The 13,109-nt window shown below is 52.4% G+C and overlaps 1 protein-coding gene across 2 annotated transcripts in view; it reads left to right on the forward strand.

The window, feature by feature from the left end:
- The first annotated feature begins 1,980 nt into the window (after positions 1 to 1,980).
- Positions 1,981 to 13,109, forward strand: part of HMGXB4 (HMG-box containing 4) — a 36,150-nt gene continuing 25,021 nt past the window's right edge. The window contains exon 1 of one of the 2 annotated variants that reach the window (XM_038756264.1): positions 1,981 to 2,047. Coding sequence is in view for 1 of the 2 variants with exons in the window: in XM_038756262.1 (XP_038612190.1) it covers positions 12,914 to 12,944 (31 nt within the window). In the remaining variant the exon portion in view is untranslated. Of the gene's footprint in view, positions 2,048 to 12,854; positions 12,945 to 13,109 lie in introns of those variants that run through there. The other variant, XM_038756262.1, reaches the window with a different exon arrangement.

A 13,109-nucleotide genomic window follows, 5' to 3' on the forward strand; every position in this document is an offset into this window, starting at 1 on the left:
GCCCCTTCCTTCCTCTCCCCCTCGTCCCCCTCTCCTTGCCCCCATCTTACCTCCTTCCCTTCCCTACAGCACCTGTATATATGGATATATGTTTGTACACATTTATTACTCTATTTATTTTACTTGTACATATCTATTCTATTTATTTTATTTTGTTAGTATGTTTGGTTTTGTCTCCCCCTTTTAGACTGTGAGCCCACTGTTGAGTAGGGACTGTCTCTATATGCTGCCAACTGGTACTTCCCAAGCGCTTAGTACAGTGCTCTGCACACAGTAAGCGCTCAATAAATACGATTGATTGATTGATTGATTGAATACTGTCTACATTGTGGGGCGGGAAGGAAAACACTGTATTTAATAAAGCATTTTAGCTACAAATAAGGCTATTGATAGCCAGTTGTCACATCCACCACGCTCTATTCATTGGAGATTACTGCACCCTAACCCTATCCTCAGAGGAAACAGCAAAAGGAAATAATAATAATAATAATGGCATTTGTTAAGCGCTTACTATGTGCAAAGCACTGTTCTAAAACAGGAAAATGGGCGTAACCCAGAACCAAGCACCCTATGGATGCTGAATAGATATGGATTGCTGTATATATGTATATCACCTGTATATATGTATATATGTTTGTACATATTTATTACTCTATTCATTTATCTTACTTGTACATATCTATTCTATTTATTTTATTTTGTTAGTATGTTGGGTTTTGTTCTCTGTCTCCCCCTTTTAGACTGTGAGCCCGCTTTTGGGTAGGGACTGTCTCTATATGTTGCCGACTAGTACTTCCCAAGCGCTTAGTACAGTGCTCTGCACACAGTAAGTGCTTAATAAATACGATTGATTGATTGATTGATTGATTGATCCTGCCCAAGCTGGGACAACCTGATGGCCTTGTAACCTCCCCAGCGCTTAGAACAGTGCTTGGCACAAAGTAAGCGCTTCACAAATGCCATCATTATTATTATTATTATTATTACCTCCGGTCCTCAGTTCCCTCATCTGTAAAATACGGATGGAGACTGGGAGCCCCCCGTGGGACCACCTGATCACCTTGTAACCTCCCCAGCGCTTAGAACAGTGCTTGGCACATAGTAAGCGCTTAATAAATGCCATCACCATTATTATTACTATCTCTGGGCCTCAGTTCCCTCGTCTGTAAAATGGGAATGGAGACTTTGAGCCCCTCGTGGGACAACCTGATCACCTTGTAACCTCCCCGGCGCTTAGAACAGTGCTTGGCACATAGTAAACGCTTAATAAATGCCATCACCATTATTATTATTATCTCTGGGCCTCAGTTCCCTCATCTGTAAAATGGGAATGGAGACTTTGAGCCCCTCGTGGGACAACCTGATCACCTTGTAACCTCCCCGGCGCTTAGAACAGTGCTTGGCACATAGTAAGCGCCTGATAAATGCCATCATCATTATCATTATCATCTCTGGGCCTCAGTTCCCTCATCTGTAAAATGGGGATGAAGACTGTGAGCCCCCTGTGGGACAACCTGATCACCTTGTAACCTCCCCAGCGCTTAGAACAATGCTTGGCACATAGTAAGCGCTTAATAAATGCCATCCTCATTATTATTATTGACAGGCAGCCCCTGGGTGGATGCGGTCGGCGCTCGGTTGAGCCTCCCTGGGCGCGAGGGTGGATGCGCTCGGCGCTCGGCTGCGGCTCCCTGGGCTCCCTGGGCGCATGCGCTCGGCGCTCGGCTGCGGCTCTCTGGGCGCATGCGCTCGGCGCTCGACTGCGGCTCCCTGGGCGCGCGGGTGGAGGCGGTCGGCGCTCGGCTGCGGCTCCCTGGGCGCATGCGCTTGGCCGCGGCTCCCTGGGCGCGTGCGCTCGGCGCTCGGCTGCGGCTCCCTGCGCGCGCCGGGTGGATGCGGTCGGCGCTCGGCTGCGGCTCCCTGGGCGAGGCGCTTTCCTCCCGCACTCCAAGATGGCGGCCGGCGGAGAAAGAGGAGGAGGAGGAGGAGGAAGGGGAAGAGCAGCGGCGGGGGCAGAGGCGGCGGTCCCGGCCACGGAGCACTGAAGGTAGCGGCGAGCGGAGCCCCGAGGCCCCGCGGACCCTCCGCCCCGTCCCGCCCCGCCGCGGCCTAGGCCCGGGCCCGAGCCGGGGGCTGGAGTGCCGGGCGCGGCCGGCCGGGGGCTCCGGGGGCGCCGCGCGACTTGCAACCGGCGAGGCGGGAAAAGGGCGGCGGGGAGAAAGGGGAAAAAAAAGAGGGCGAGGCCGCCAGAGGGCGCGCGCGCGCGCTTCGCGGGGGCCGCCGGGAGGCCCCGCCCGGGGACGGCACGGCCCGAACGGCAGGGGGCGCACCGAGGCTCTCAGTCAGTCATTCAATCGTATGGATCGAGCGCTTACTGCGTGCGGACCACTGGACTGAGCGCTTGCGAACGGCAGGGGGCGCACCAAGGCGGTCATTCATTCATTCAGTCGTATGCGTTGAGCTCTTACTGCGTGCGGAGCGCTGGACTGAGCGCTTGGGAACGGCACGGCCCGAACGGCAGGGGGCGCACCGAGGCGGTCATTCAGTCATTCATTCAGTCAGTCATTCATTCAGTCATGTGGATTGAGCGCTGACTGGGTGCGGGGCACTGGACTGAGCGCTTGGGAACGGCAGGGGGCGCACCAAGGCGGTCGTTTTGTCTTTCATTCATTCAGTCGTGTGGATCGAGCGCTTACTGGGTGCGGAGCGCTGGACTGAGCGCTTGGGAACGGCAGGGGGCGCACCAAGGCGGTCGTTTTGTCTTTCATTCATTCAGTCGTGTGGATCGAGCGCTTATTGGGTGCGGAGCGCTGGACTGAGCGCTTGCGAACGGCAGGGGGCGCACCAAAGCAATCAATCAGTCGTATTTATTGAGCGCTTACTGCGTGCGGACCACTGGACTGAGCGCTTGGGAACGGCACGGGGCGCACCAAAGCGGTCATTCAGTCATTTATTCGTATGGAATGAGCGCTTACTTTGTGCAGAGCACTGGACTGAGCGCTTGGGAACGGCAGGGGGCGCACCAAGGCGGTCATTCCGTCATTCATTCATTCATTCAACCGTATGGATCGGGCGCTTACTGGGTGCGGAGCACTGGACTGAGCGCTTGGGAAGGGCACGGGGCGGACGGCAGGGGGCGCAGCGAGGCGGTCATTCAGTCATTCATTCAATCGTATGGATCGAGCGCTTACTGCTTGCGGAGCACTGGACTGAGCGCTTGGGAACGGCACGGGGCGGACGGCAGGGGGCGCACGGAGGCGATCATTCAGTCATTCATTCATTCAATCGTATGGATTGAGCGCTTATTGGGTGCGGAGCGCTGGACTGAGCGCTTGCGAACGGCAGGGGGCGCACCGAGGCGGTCATTCATTCATTCATTCATTCAGTCGTATGGATCGAGCGCTTACTGGGTGCGGAGCACTGTGCTGAGCGCCTGGGAACGGCACGGGGCGGACGGCAGGGGGCGCACCGAGGCGGTCATTCAGTCACTCATTCACTCAGTCGTGTGGATTGAGCGCTTACTGCGTGCGGAGCACTGGGCTGAGCGCTCGGGAACGGCACGGGGCGAACGGCAGGGGGCGCACCGAGGCGGTCGTTTAGTCGTTCATTCATTCAGTCGTACGGATTGAGCGCTTATTGGGTGCGGAGCACTGGACTGAGCGCTTGGGAACGGCAGGGGGCGCACCGAGGCGGTCATTCAGTCATTCATTCATTCAATGGTATGGATTGAGCGCTTACTGGGTGGGGAGCACTGTGCTGAGCGCCTGGGAACGGCACGGCCCGAACGGCAGGGGGCGCACCGAGGCGGTCATTCATTCATTCATTCATTCAGTCGTATGGACTGAGCGCTTATTGTGTGCGGAGCACTGGACTGAGCGCTTGGGAACGGCAGGGGGCGCACCAAGGCGGTTATTCAGTCATTCATTCATTCAATCGTATGGACTGAGCGCTTACTGGGTGCGGAGCACTAGACCGAGCGCCTGGGAACGGCAGGTGGCGGACGGCAGGGGGCGCACCGAGGCGGCCATTTAGTCAGTCTTTTAATCGTATGGATTGAGCGCTTACTGCGTGCGGGGCACTGGACTGAGCGCTTGGGAACGGCAGGGGGCGCACCGAGGCGATCATTCAGTCATTCATTCAATCGTATGGATTGAGCGCTTACTGCGTGCGGAGCACTGGACTGAGCGCTTGGGAACGGCACGGGGCGAACGGCAGGGGGCGCACGGAGGCGATCATTGAGTCATTCATTCATTCAATCGTATGGATTGAGCGCTTATTGGGTGCGGAGCACTGGACTGAGCGCTTGCGAACGGCAGGGGGCGCACCGAGGCAGTCATTTAGTCATTCATTCATTCAGTCGTATGGATTGAGCGCTTACTGGGTGCGGAGCACTGTGCTGAGCGCCTGGGAACGGCACGGCCCGAACGGCAGGGGGCGCACCGAGGCGGTCATTCAGTCACTCATTCACTCAGTCGTGTGGATTGAGCGCTTACTGCGTGCGGAGCACTGGGCTGAGCGCTCGGGAACGGCACGGGGCGAACGGCAGGGGGCGCACCGAGGCGGTCGTTTAGTCGTTCATTCATTCAGTCGTACGGATTGAGCGCTTATTGGGTGCGGAGCACTGGACTGAGCGCTTGGGAACGGCAGGGGGCGCACCGAGGCGGTCATTCAGTCATTCATTCATTCAATGGTATGGATTGAGCGCTTACTGGGTGGGGAGCACTGTGCTGAGCGCCTGGGAACGGCACGGCCCGAACGGCAGGGGGCGCACCGAGGCGGTCATTCATTCATTCATTCATTCAGTCGTATGGACTGAGCGCTTATTGTGTGCGGAGCACTGGACTGAGCGCTTGGGAACGGCAGGGGGCGCACCAAGGCGGTTATTCAGTCATTCATTCATCCAGTCGTATGGACTGAGCGCCTACTGGGTGCGGAGCACTAGACCGAGCGCCTGGGGACGGCAGGTGGCGGACGGCAGGGGGCGCACCGAGGCGGCCATTTAGTCAGTCTTTTAATCGTATGGATTGAGCGCTTACTGCGTGCGGGGCACTGGACTGAGCGCTTGGGAACGGCAGGGGGCGCACCGAGGCGATCATTCAGTCATTCATTCAATCGTATGGATTGAGCGCTTACTGCGTGCGGAGCACTGGACTGAGCGCTTGGGAACGGCACGGGGCGAACGGCAGGGGGCGCACGGAGGCGATCATTCAGTCATTCATTCATTCAATCGTATGGATTGAGCGCTTATTGGGTGCGGAGCGCTGGACTGAGCGCTTGCGAACGGCAGGGGGCGCACCGAGGCGATCATTCAGTCATTCATTCAATCGTATGGATTGAGCGCTTACTGCGTGCGGAGCACTGGACTGAGCGCTTGGGAACGGCACGGGGCGAACGGCAGGGGGCGCACGGAGGCGATCATTCAGTCATTCATTCATTCAATCGTATGGATTGAGCGCTTATTGGGTGCGGAGCGCTGGACTGAGCGCTTGCGAACGGCAGGGGGCGGACGGCAGGGGGCGCACCGAGACGGTCATTCAGTCATTCATTCATTCAATCGTATGGATTGAGCGCTTATTGGGTGCGGAGCACTGGACTGAGCGCTTGGGAACGGCACGGGGCGAACGGCAGGGGGCGTACCGAGGCGGTCACTCAGTCACTCATTTATTCGATCATATGGATTGAGCGCCTACTGTGTGCGAGGCGTTGTACTGAACGCTTGGGAACGGCACGGGGCGAACGGCAGGGGGCGCACCAAGGCGGTCATTCAGTCATTCATTCATTCAATCGTATGGATTGAGCGCTTACTGGGTGCGGAGCGCTGGACTGAGCGCTTGCGAACGGCAGGGGGCGCACCAAAGTAGGCAATCAGTCGTCTTTATTGAGCGCTTACTGTGTGCAGAGCACTGGACTAAGCGCCTGGGAAGTACAAGTTGGCAACATCTAGAGACAGTCCCTGCCAGTCATGCAGTCACTCATTCATTCAATCGTATGGATTGAGCGCTTACTGGATGCAGAGCACTGGATTGAGCACTTGGGAATGGCAGGGGGCGCACCAAGGCAGTCATTCAGTCATTCATTCACTCAGTCGTGTGGATTGAGCGCTTACTGGGTGCGGAGCACTGGACTGAGCGCTTGGGAACGGCACGGGGCGAACAGCAGGGGGCGCACCAAGGTGGTCAGTCAGTCATTCATTCATTCAATCGTATGGACTGAGCAATTACTGGGTGCGGAGCACTGTACTGAGCGCCTGGGAACGGCACAGGGCGAACGGCAGGGGGCGCACCGAGGCGGTCATTTAGTCAGTCATTTAGTCGTATGGATTGAGCGCTTACTGCGTGCGGAGCACTGGACTGAGCGCTTGGGAACGGCACGGGGCGCACCGAGGCATTCAGTCATTCATTCATTCATTCAGTCGTATGGATTGAGTGCTTACTGGGTGCAGAGCACTGGACTGAGCGCTTGGGAATGGCACGGGGCGAACGGCAGGGGGCGCACCGAGGCGGTCATTCAGTCATTCATTTACTCAGTCATATGGATTGAGCGCCTACTGTGTGCGAGGCATTGTACTGAACGCTTGGGAACGGCACGGGGCGAACGGCAGGGGGCGCACCGATCCGGTCATTCAGTCATTCATTCATTCAATCGTACGGATTGAGCGCTTACTGTGTGCGAAGCGTTGTACTGAGCGCTTGGGAACGGCACGGGGCGAACGGCAGGGGGCGCACCGATCCGGTCATTCAGTCATTCATTCATTCAATCGTACGGATTGAGCGCTTACTGTGTGCGAAGCGTTGTACTGAGCGCTTGGGAACGGCACGGGGCAAACGGCAGGGGGCGCACCAAGGCAGTCAGTCATTCATTCATTCATTCAATCGTATGGATTGAGCGCTTACTGGGTGCGGAGCACTGGACTGAGCGCTTGCGAACGGCAGGGGGTGCACCAAGGCGGTCATCATCATCATCATCAATCGTATTTATTGAGCACTTGCTATGTGCAGAGCACTGTACTAAGCGCTTGGGAAGTACAAGGTGGCAACTAGAGAGACGGTCCCTACCCAGCAGTGGGCTATTGAGCACCTATTGCGTGCAGAGCACTGTATCAAGCGCTTGGAAAGTCCAGTGTGGCCACAGACAGAGACAATCCCTGCCCAGCAGCCTCGGTCGGAACATGAGGGGGGACTGTGAACTCATGGTGAGCGAGGATTGTCCCCTGTGATCACTGTATTGCCCTCTCCCAAGCGTTCACTACAGAGTTCTGCATCCTGTAAGCGCTCAGTAAATACCATTGAATGGGTCTATTACTTGTTTTGATGTCTTTTCCCCTCCACCCTTCTAGACTGAAAGCCCGGTGTGGGCAGGGATTATCTCTCTTTATTGCTGAATTGTCCTTTCCAAGCGCTTTGTACAGTGTTGTGCACACAGCAAGCTCTCAGTTAAGTACGACTGAATGAATGGGCCCGTTTACTTGTTTTGATGTCTGTCTCCCCGCCCCTTCTAGGATGTAAGCCTGCTGCGGGCAGGAATTGTCTCTATCGCCAAATTTTACTTTCCAAGCGCTCAGTAAGTGCCCTGCACACAGTCAGCACTCAATAAATACGATTGAATGAATGGGCCCGTTCACATGTTGTCTGTCCCCACCTCCCCCTGTTAGACTGTAAGCCCGGTGTGGGCAGGGGTTGCCTGTCTTTATCGCTGAACTGTGCTTTCCAAGCGCTTAGTACAGTGCTCTGCATACAGTAAGCGCTCAATAAATACGTTTGAATGAATGGGCCGGTTCACGTGTTTTGTTGTCTGTCCCCTCCTCCCGCTTTTAGACTGTAAGCCCGGTGTGGGCAGGGGTTGTCTGTCTTTATTGCTGAACTGTGCTTTCCAAGTGCCTGGTACAGTGCTCTGCATACAGTAAGCGCTCAGTAAATACGATTGAATGAATGGGTGGATGGACGGCGGCCCCCGCCTCTCCGGATGGAGATGCCCGTCGAAGGCGGGAGTTTTTCACTTACCACCCCGGAGTCGATTGCTTCCTTGGTTTTTGGGGATTTTTTTTTTTTCCTCCCGCAGAGTGGTAGCCGTCGGGTTTCTGTTGCCCTCCCTGGTTGGGGCAGGTTCGTTCATCAATCATCGATCTAATCCAAGAGTAGAGATGGCAGGCCGATTCCTATCAATCAATCAATCGTACTTATTGAGCGCTTACTGTGTGCAGAGCACTGGACTAAGCGCTTGGGAAGTCCAAGTTGGCAACATCTAGAGACAGTCCCTACCCAACAGTGGGCTCACAGTCTCAAAGGGGGAGACAGAGAACAAAACCAAACATACTAACAAAATAGAATAGAATAGATATGTACAAGTTAAATAAATAGAGTAATAAATACGTACAAACATATATACAGGTGCTGTGGGGAAGGGAAGGAGGTAAGATGAGAGGATGGAGAGGGGGACGAAGGGGAGAGGAAGGAAGGGGCTCAATCTGGGAAGGCCTCCTGGAGGAGGTGAGCTCTCAGCGGGGCCTTGATTTCACACACCCTGAGAGCACCAGAAGTGAAAACGGAATGGAAAACCCAGCCCCTTCATTTGGAACGGCGTACGGAAATCCGTAGAGGTGGTTTTTGTATCCGTTATCACCGTAAAAATTCCCATCTCCGAATCCATCCGCGTGGGAGTAGTAATATTTATTTATTTATTTGTACGTATTTATTTTACTTGGTGAATATGTTTTGTCGTCTGTCTCCCCCTTCTAGACTGTGAGTCCGCTGTTGGGTAGGGACCGTCTCTATGTGTTGCCGACTTGCATTACCCAAGTGCTTAGTGCAGTGCTCTGCACACAGCGCTCAATCAATATGGTTGAATGAATGAATGAATGAATGAATGAATAAATACAATTAAATGAATGTGAAGAATGGTTTCGGGTTCAGGCTGGGCAAGGAGGAGGCTGAGTTTTGAACAATTTTGAAATGAATCTAGAAAACAGCTTTCAGTATGTGACTCTGGGCTTCTCCAAGACCCCCTAAGTCCATCCCCGTCCTGTTGGCTTTTGGCTTTTAGACTGTGAGCCCACCGTTGGGTAGGGACTGTCTCTATGTGTTGCCAACTTGTACTTCCCAAGCGCTTAGTACAGTGCTCTGCACACAGTAAGCGCTCAATAAATATGATTGATGATGATGATGAAACTTAACAGAGAGCTGACCAGGGGTCCAGAGGGCTGCGTAGCTCTTGGGAAAAGGAAACGGACCCAACTGGAGTTTGGAGTCACCGGCCCTGGAGTCCCGAGAGACACGGAGGCAAGGAGAAGACGCCGCACGATTTATCGGCTCCCCGGAGATGGGCATTTCCTGAGCTGGCGGAGGCTGTGTGGGCTAAAAGAAGCAAATCCCCCGATTGATGTTCCGAACTAATGGAATAGAGGAAGAAGCGGTGGCACCTGGGAAGAATCTGAGGCTTCTCGTGATTCCCCGTCGATTTCCAAACCCTGAATCGAACTCCACTTCGAGAGGCGTCAACCTCGCTTTTTAGGGCCGGCTGGTTCGGGCCGGGCAAGGAGGAGGCGCTTAACATCGATCGTCTGAGGCCCGAACAATTTTGAAATGAATTTGGGAAACAACTTCTAATGTGCCTCTCGGGTTCTCCAAATAATAAACATTAGAACTGGAGCCCTCTCGATTAAGCGGTCCTGCTGCTACTAGAAAATGGCAGAGGATCTTAAAAAAACGCGCCTAGACGTGTATTTTCGCCGATGTGCTTTATTTCTCGCTTCGACGTTCTGCTCATTTTGAACTTCGTTCTGTAGCAGTGCAGACACACGAGTAGGCTCCAAAATGATTCCATCCTTTAAACGTCACCACGATATTTACCCTAGTCAAGGAAATCAACAGACTAACTGGATCCTGCATACGCCAACTTAGAAGATCAAGAGAAAGCCTTTAGTTGATCAGATTTACCAAGATTAAATAAATCAGGGGATCCCCTGTCTTCTCATACGGATGACACGAAAAACCTTTCTCCCTAAATGTTCTGGGAAATCCTTTTCCTTTCTCCTAGGGTAATCCTTTGTTGGTATTCCGTGCTTCCCATCTTCAGTACCATTCTCTGATACGATTTTTTTCTGCGCTCCCCTTCCTTTCTCGGAGGCAGCCGCCAAAGCCAGACACTATGCCCCAATATTTGGGCCGTACCGATCTCAGAAACTTTCTGGCCGTCATTGGATCTGAGAGGTTACACGGCAATTCTTTGAGATCCACGTCCTCCCTTTTTCTGCCCTCTTTCTAAATTTTCTAAAATTTTTAGAGTTCCGTACTTTCACTCCTCCCTATTCATCCCAAATCCATATCCAGTTTCTGATATTTGCCTTTCATTCCAAAGAGCAATCCCTTATTAGTTGGTTCCTATCACCTGACTGGTTTTGTAATCCACTCCAAGGTTTGGCCCCTATCTTCTGTTTCATTTGTCATAATTCTGTGTGAAGGACCTTAAAAGCCGATTTCGGAAATTCTCCTCTTTCCCATTCTGGAATATTTTGAGTTGCCTGTTTGGGGTGGCCTGACTCTGGGCCTCACCGGGCCTTACATTAGATTCCTTGGAACCAGGGTGAGGACTGGAATATAATTCCCAGAATCTGTGCTGGCCTTTATTGCAGAGCAGTGACTGTTTCTTATGGCACTGTATGCGTCGAAACGTATCATTCTGCCTTCAGAACTTTTTGATGAATTCTGTTAGTGATGCATGAATTTTTCAAATTCATATTTTCCTTGGAGATTTCAGGCTTTCTGAAGGTGCCGCTGTTTCTATAGGCATTTTGAATGGGCTCGTCTCTTATAATAAAAATGTAAAAAGAGATGTAGGAAGAAAACATTCCTTTCACCACTCTAGTGGGACCATTACGTGGTGGAGGGAAAAGCAAGGCTGTTGGGATTTGATTTGGGCCTGAAGAGTTCAGTACTTGATGCAAAAATGCAGAGAATCTCGAGTAAACTGTGTCTTGACTTTTCCCTGGGGTATCTTTTAGACTGTGAGCCCACTGTCGGGTAGGGACTGTCTCTATTTGTTGCCAATTTGTACTTCCCAAGTGCTTAGTACAGTGCTCTGTACATAGTAAGCGCTCAATAAATACGATTGATGATGATGATGATCTGCTCGTTAGAGCTAATCTAGACTTTCCTCTTTCCCCTCCTCTAAATCCCTTCATCTCCCACAAAAGTAGTTGTTAGTTGTTTCTTTGCCATTTTACCCTTTCCTCACATGTGCCTCCGAACACTCTCCATGATCAATTTCCTTCTCACATGGTGGATAATTTTTTAAAAAAAATTTACATTCATACCTGACATATTCCTTATCCCTTTCATTTTCACTCTGCATCTCAGTCTTGATCTGGCAAGACCACCAGGCTTTTTCAAACTCCATCCTATGTTGTACTTCTCTATTTGGATTTCAGTAATCCATTTAACCAAATTCATACTTATTCTCTTGGAAATCTCCATAATGGCAGGGCCACAGGGCCATAATGTCCCTTGAAACAGTAGTTTTGCTCAGGGAGGGAATCTCACATATAAAATCCAAAGGTGAACTAATTCCTTTTCGATAAATGCTAAAATATAATAAGCTCAAAGTCACACGCAAGCAGCAGCTGAGGATTTAAGACCCAGCCTCTTGATTTCAGTGAAATTATATGCTGTTCGTGGACTGTCGATGAATCTGCGAAGGCCCAAATCTGTTTCTACCGTATTACATCCCTTCAACTCCAAATATTGATTTCCTATTAGCCAATCTCCAAGCTGAAAGAAATGCCTGCTCTTGCCTAGCAAGCAAAAATCTTTTTTTTTCCTTTTCTTTTGTTATCCGTCAAATAAACTTCCGTACTCTGCTAGTGGATGAAAATTTTCACGGTCCCAAGTATTATTTAAATTCATCTTCGTAGCTTAGATTGGAGTCACATCCTCCTTCCTTAGCACTTAAAATAAATCCCAAACAGCCCCGCAGAGTTGGAAGTTGAGCCAGTCGGCATGGAAAAGAAATCACGCATTTATACAGTTGTGCCAATTGGGCAGATTCTCTTAGCCTCTCAGCCCACAGTGATAGATAATAATAATGATGGCATTTATTAAGCGCTCACTCTGTGCAAAGCGCTGTTCTAAGTGCCGGGGAAGTTACAAGGTGACCCACGGGGGCTCGCAGTCTTCATCCCCATTTTACAGATGAGGGAACCGAGGCCCAGAGAAGTGCCTTGCCCAAAGTCCCACAGCTGACAGTTGGCAGAGTGGGGATTTAAACCCATGACCTCTGACTCCAGAGCCCGTGCTTTTTCCACTGAGCCACGCTGCTTCTCGTAGATCTTTTGAGATGCCAACCCAAAGGCTCCTGTGCTACTGTGGTACTGGCCTTTCTTTGCGTGGAATTTGCAATGAAGTAGCTTCCATCTGTCTTAAATCCTCAGGAAGAGGTCTTGGGGCTCTCTTGTGTGAACGGTGTAGCCCATCAACCCGTTCAAGAGGTGTCATTTTGTGGCCGTGATTACACAGAGCCCACTGACATGTCTTTTCACCGTGCCTGAGTCCCATCAATCTTTTGGTACGTCAGACATCCTTCCTGTGGAAACCTTTTCCCGCGCTTCCCCCAGCTCCCCCTCCAAAAAACCCATATGGGCTCAGAAGCCCAAGAACCATTTGTTTAACTTGCAACTTGAAACTTTGGCTCATCCTAGAAGTTGAAGGCCAGGTTGGCGGGGAACCCAAAGCGATGGCAAGACTCCCCTTTCCTCTTTCCTTTTGTTCAGCGCTTGCCAGGCTCTTCCATCCGGAAGGTTTCTTCTCCTCCGTAGCGATTTCGCCTCACGGGAGGGTTTTCCTTCTCTGTCTCTCAGACCTGGCCCCGTAGACGGGAAGGAACAAGGACCCACCGAGACAATCACAAGCTCTGTGGGACCGCCATGGCTTCTGATGACTCCGGGAAGAAAGAAGGTATGACCCCTTAGTCGGAGAAGCCTGCCGAAGCGGGTACCCTCCGCAGCCCCCCGCAGAGAGTCCGAGAGACCAGGATTGGGGACGGTATCCTGCTTTTTTCCGGAATAGTCAGAGCCCTATCCGGAATAGTCAGGCCCCAAGACGGTGGGGGCGGCCACCGCA

The sequence above is a fragment of the Tachyglossus aculeatus genome, chromosome 14 (assembly GCF_015852505.1).
Source record: "Tachyglossus aculeatus isolate mTacAcu1 chromosome 14, mTacAcu1.pri, whole genome shotgun sequence".
Taxonomy (NCBI): domain Eukaryota; kingdom Metazoa; phylum Chordata; class Mammalia; order Monotremata; family Tachyglossidae; genus Tachyglossus; species Tachyglossus aculeatus.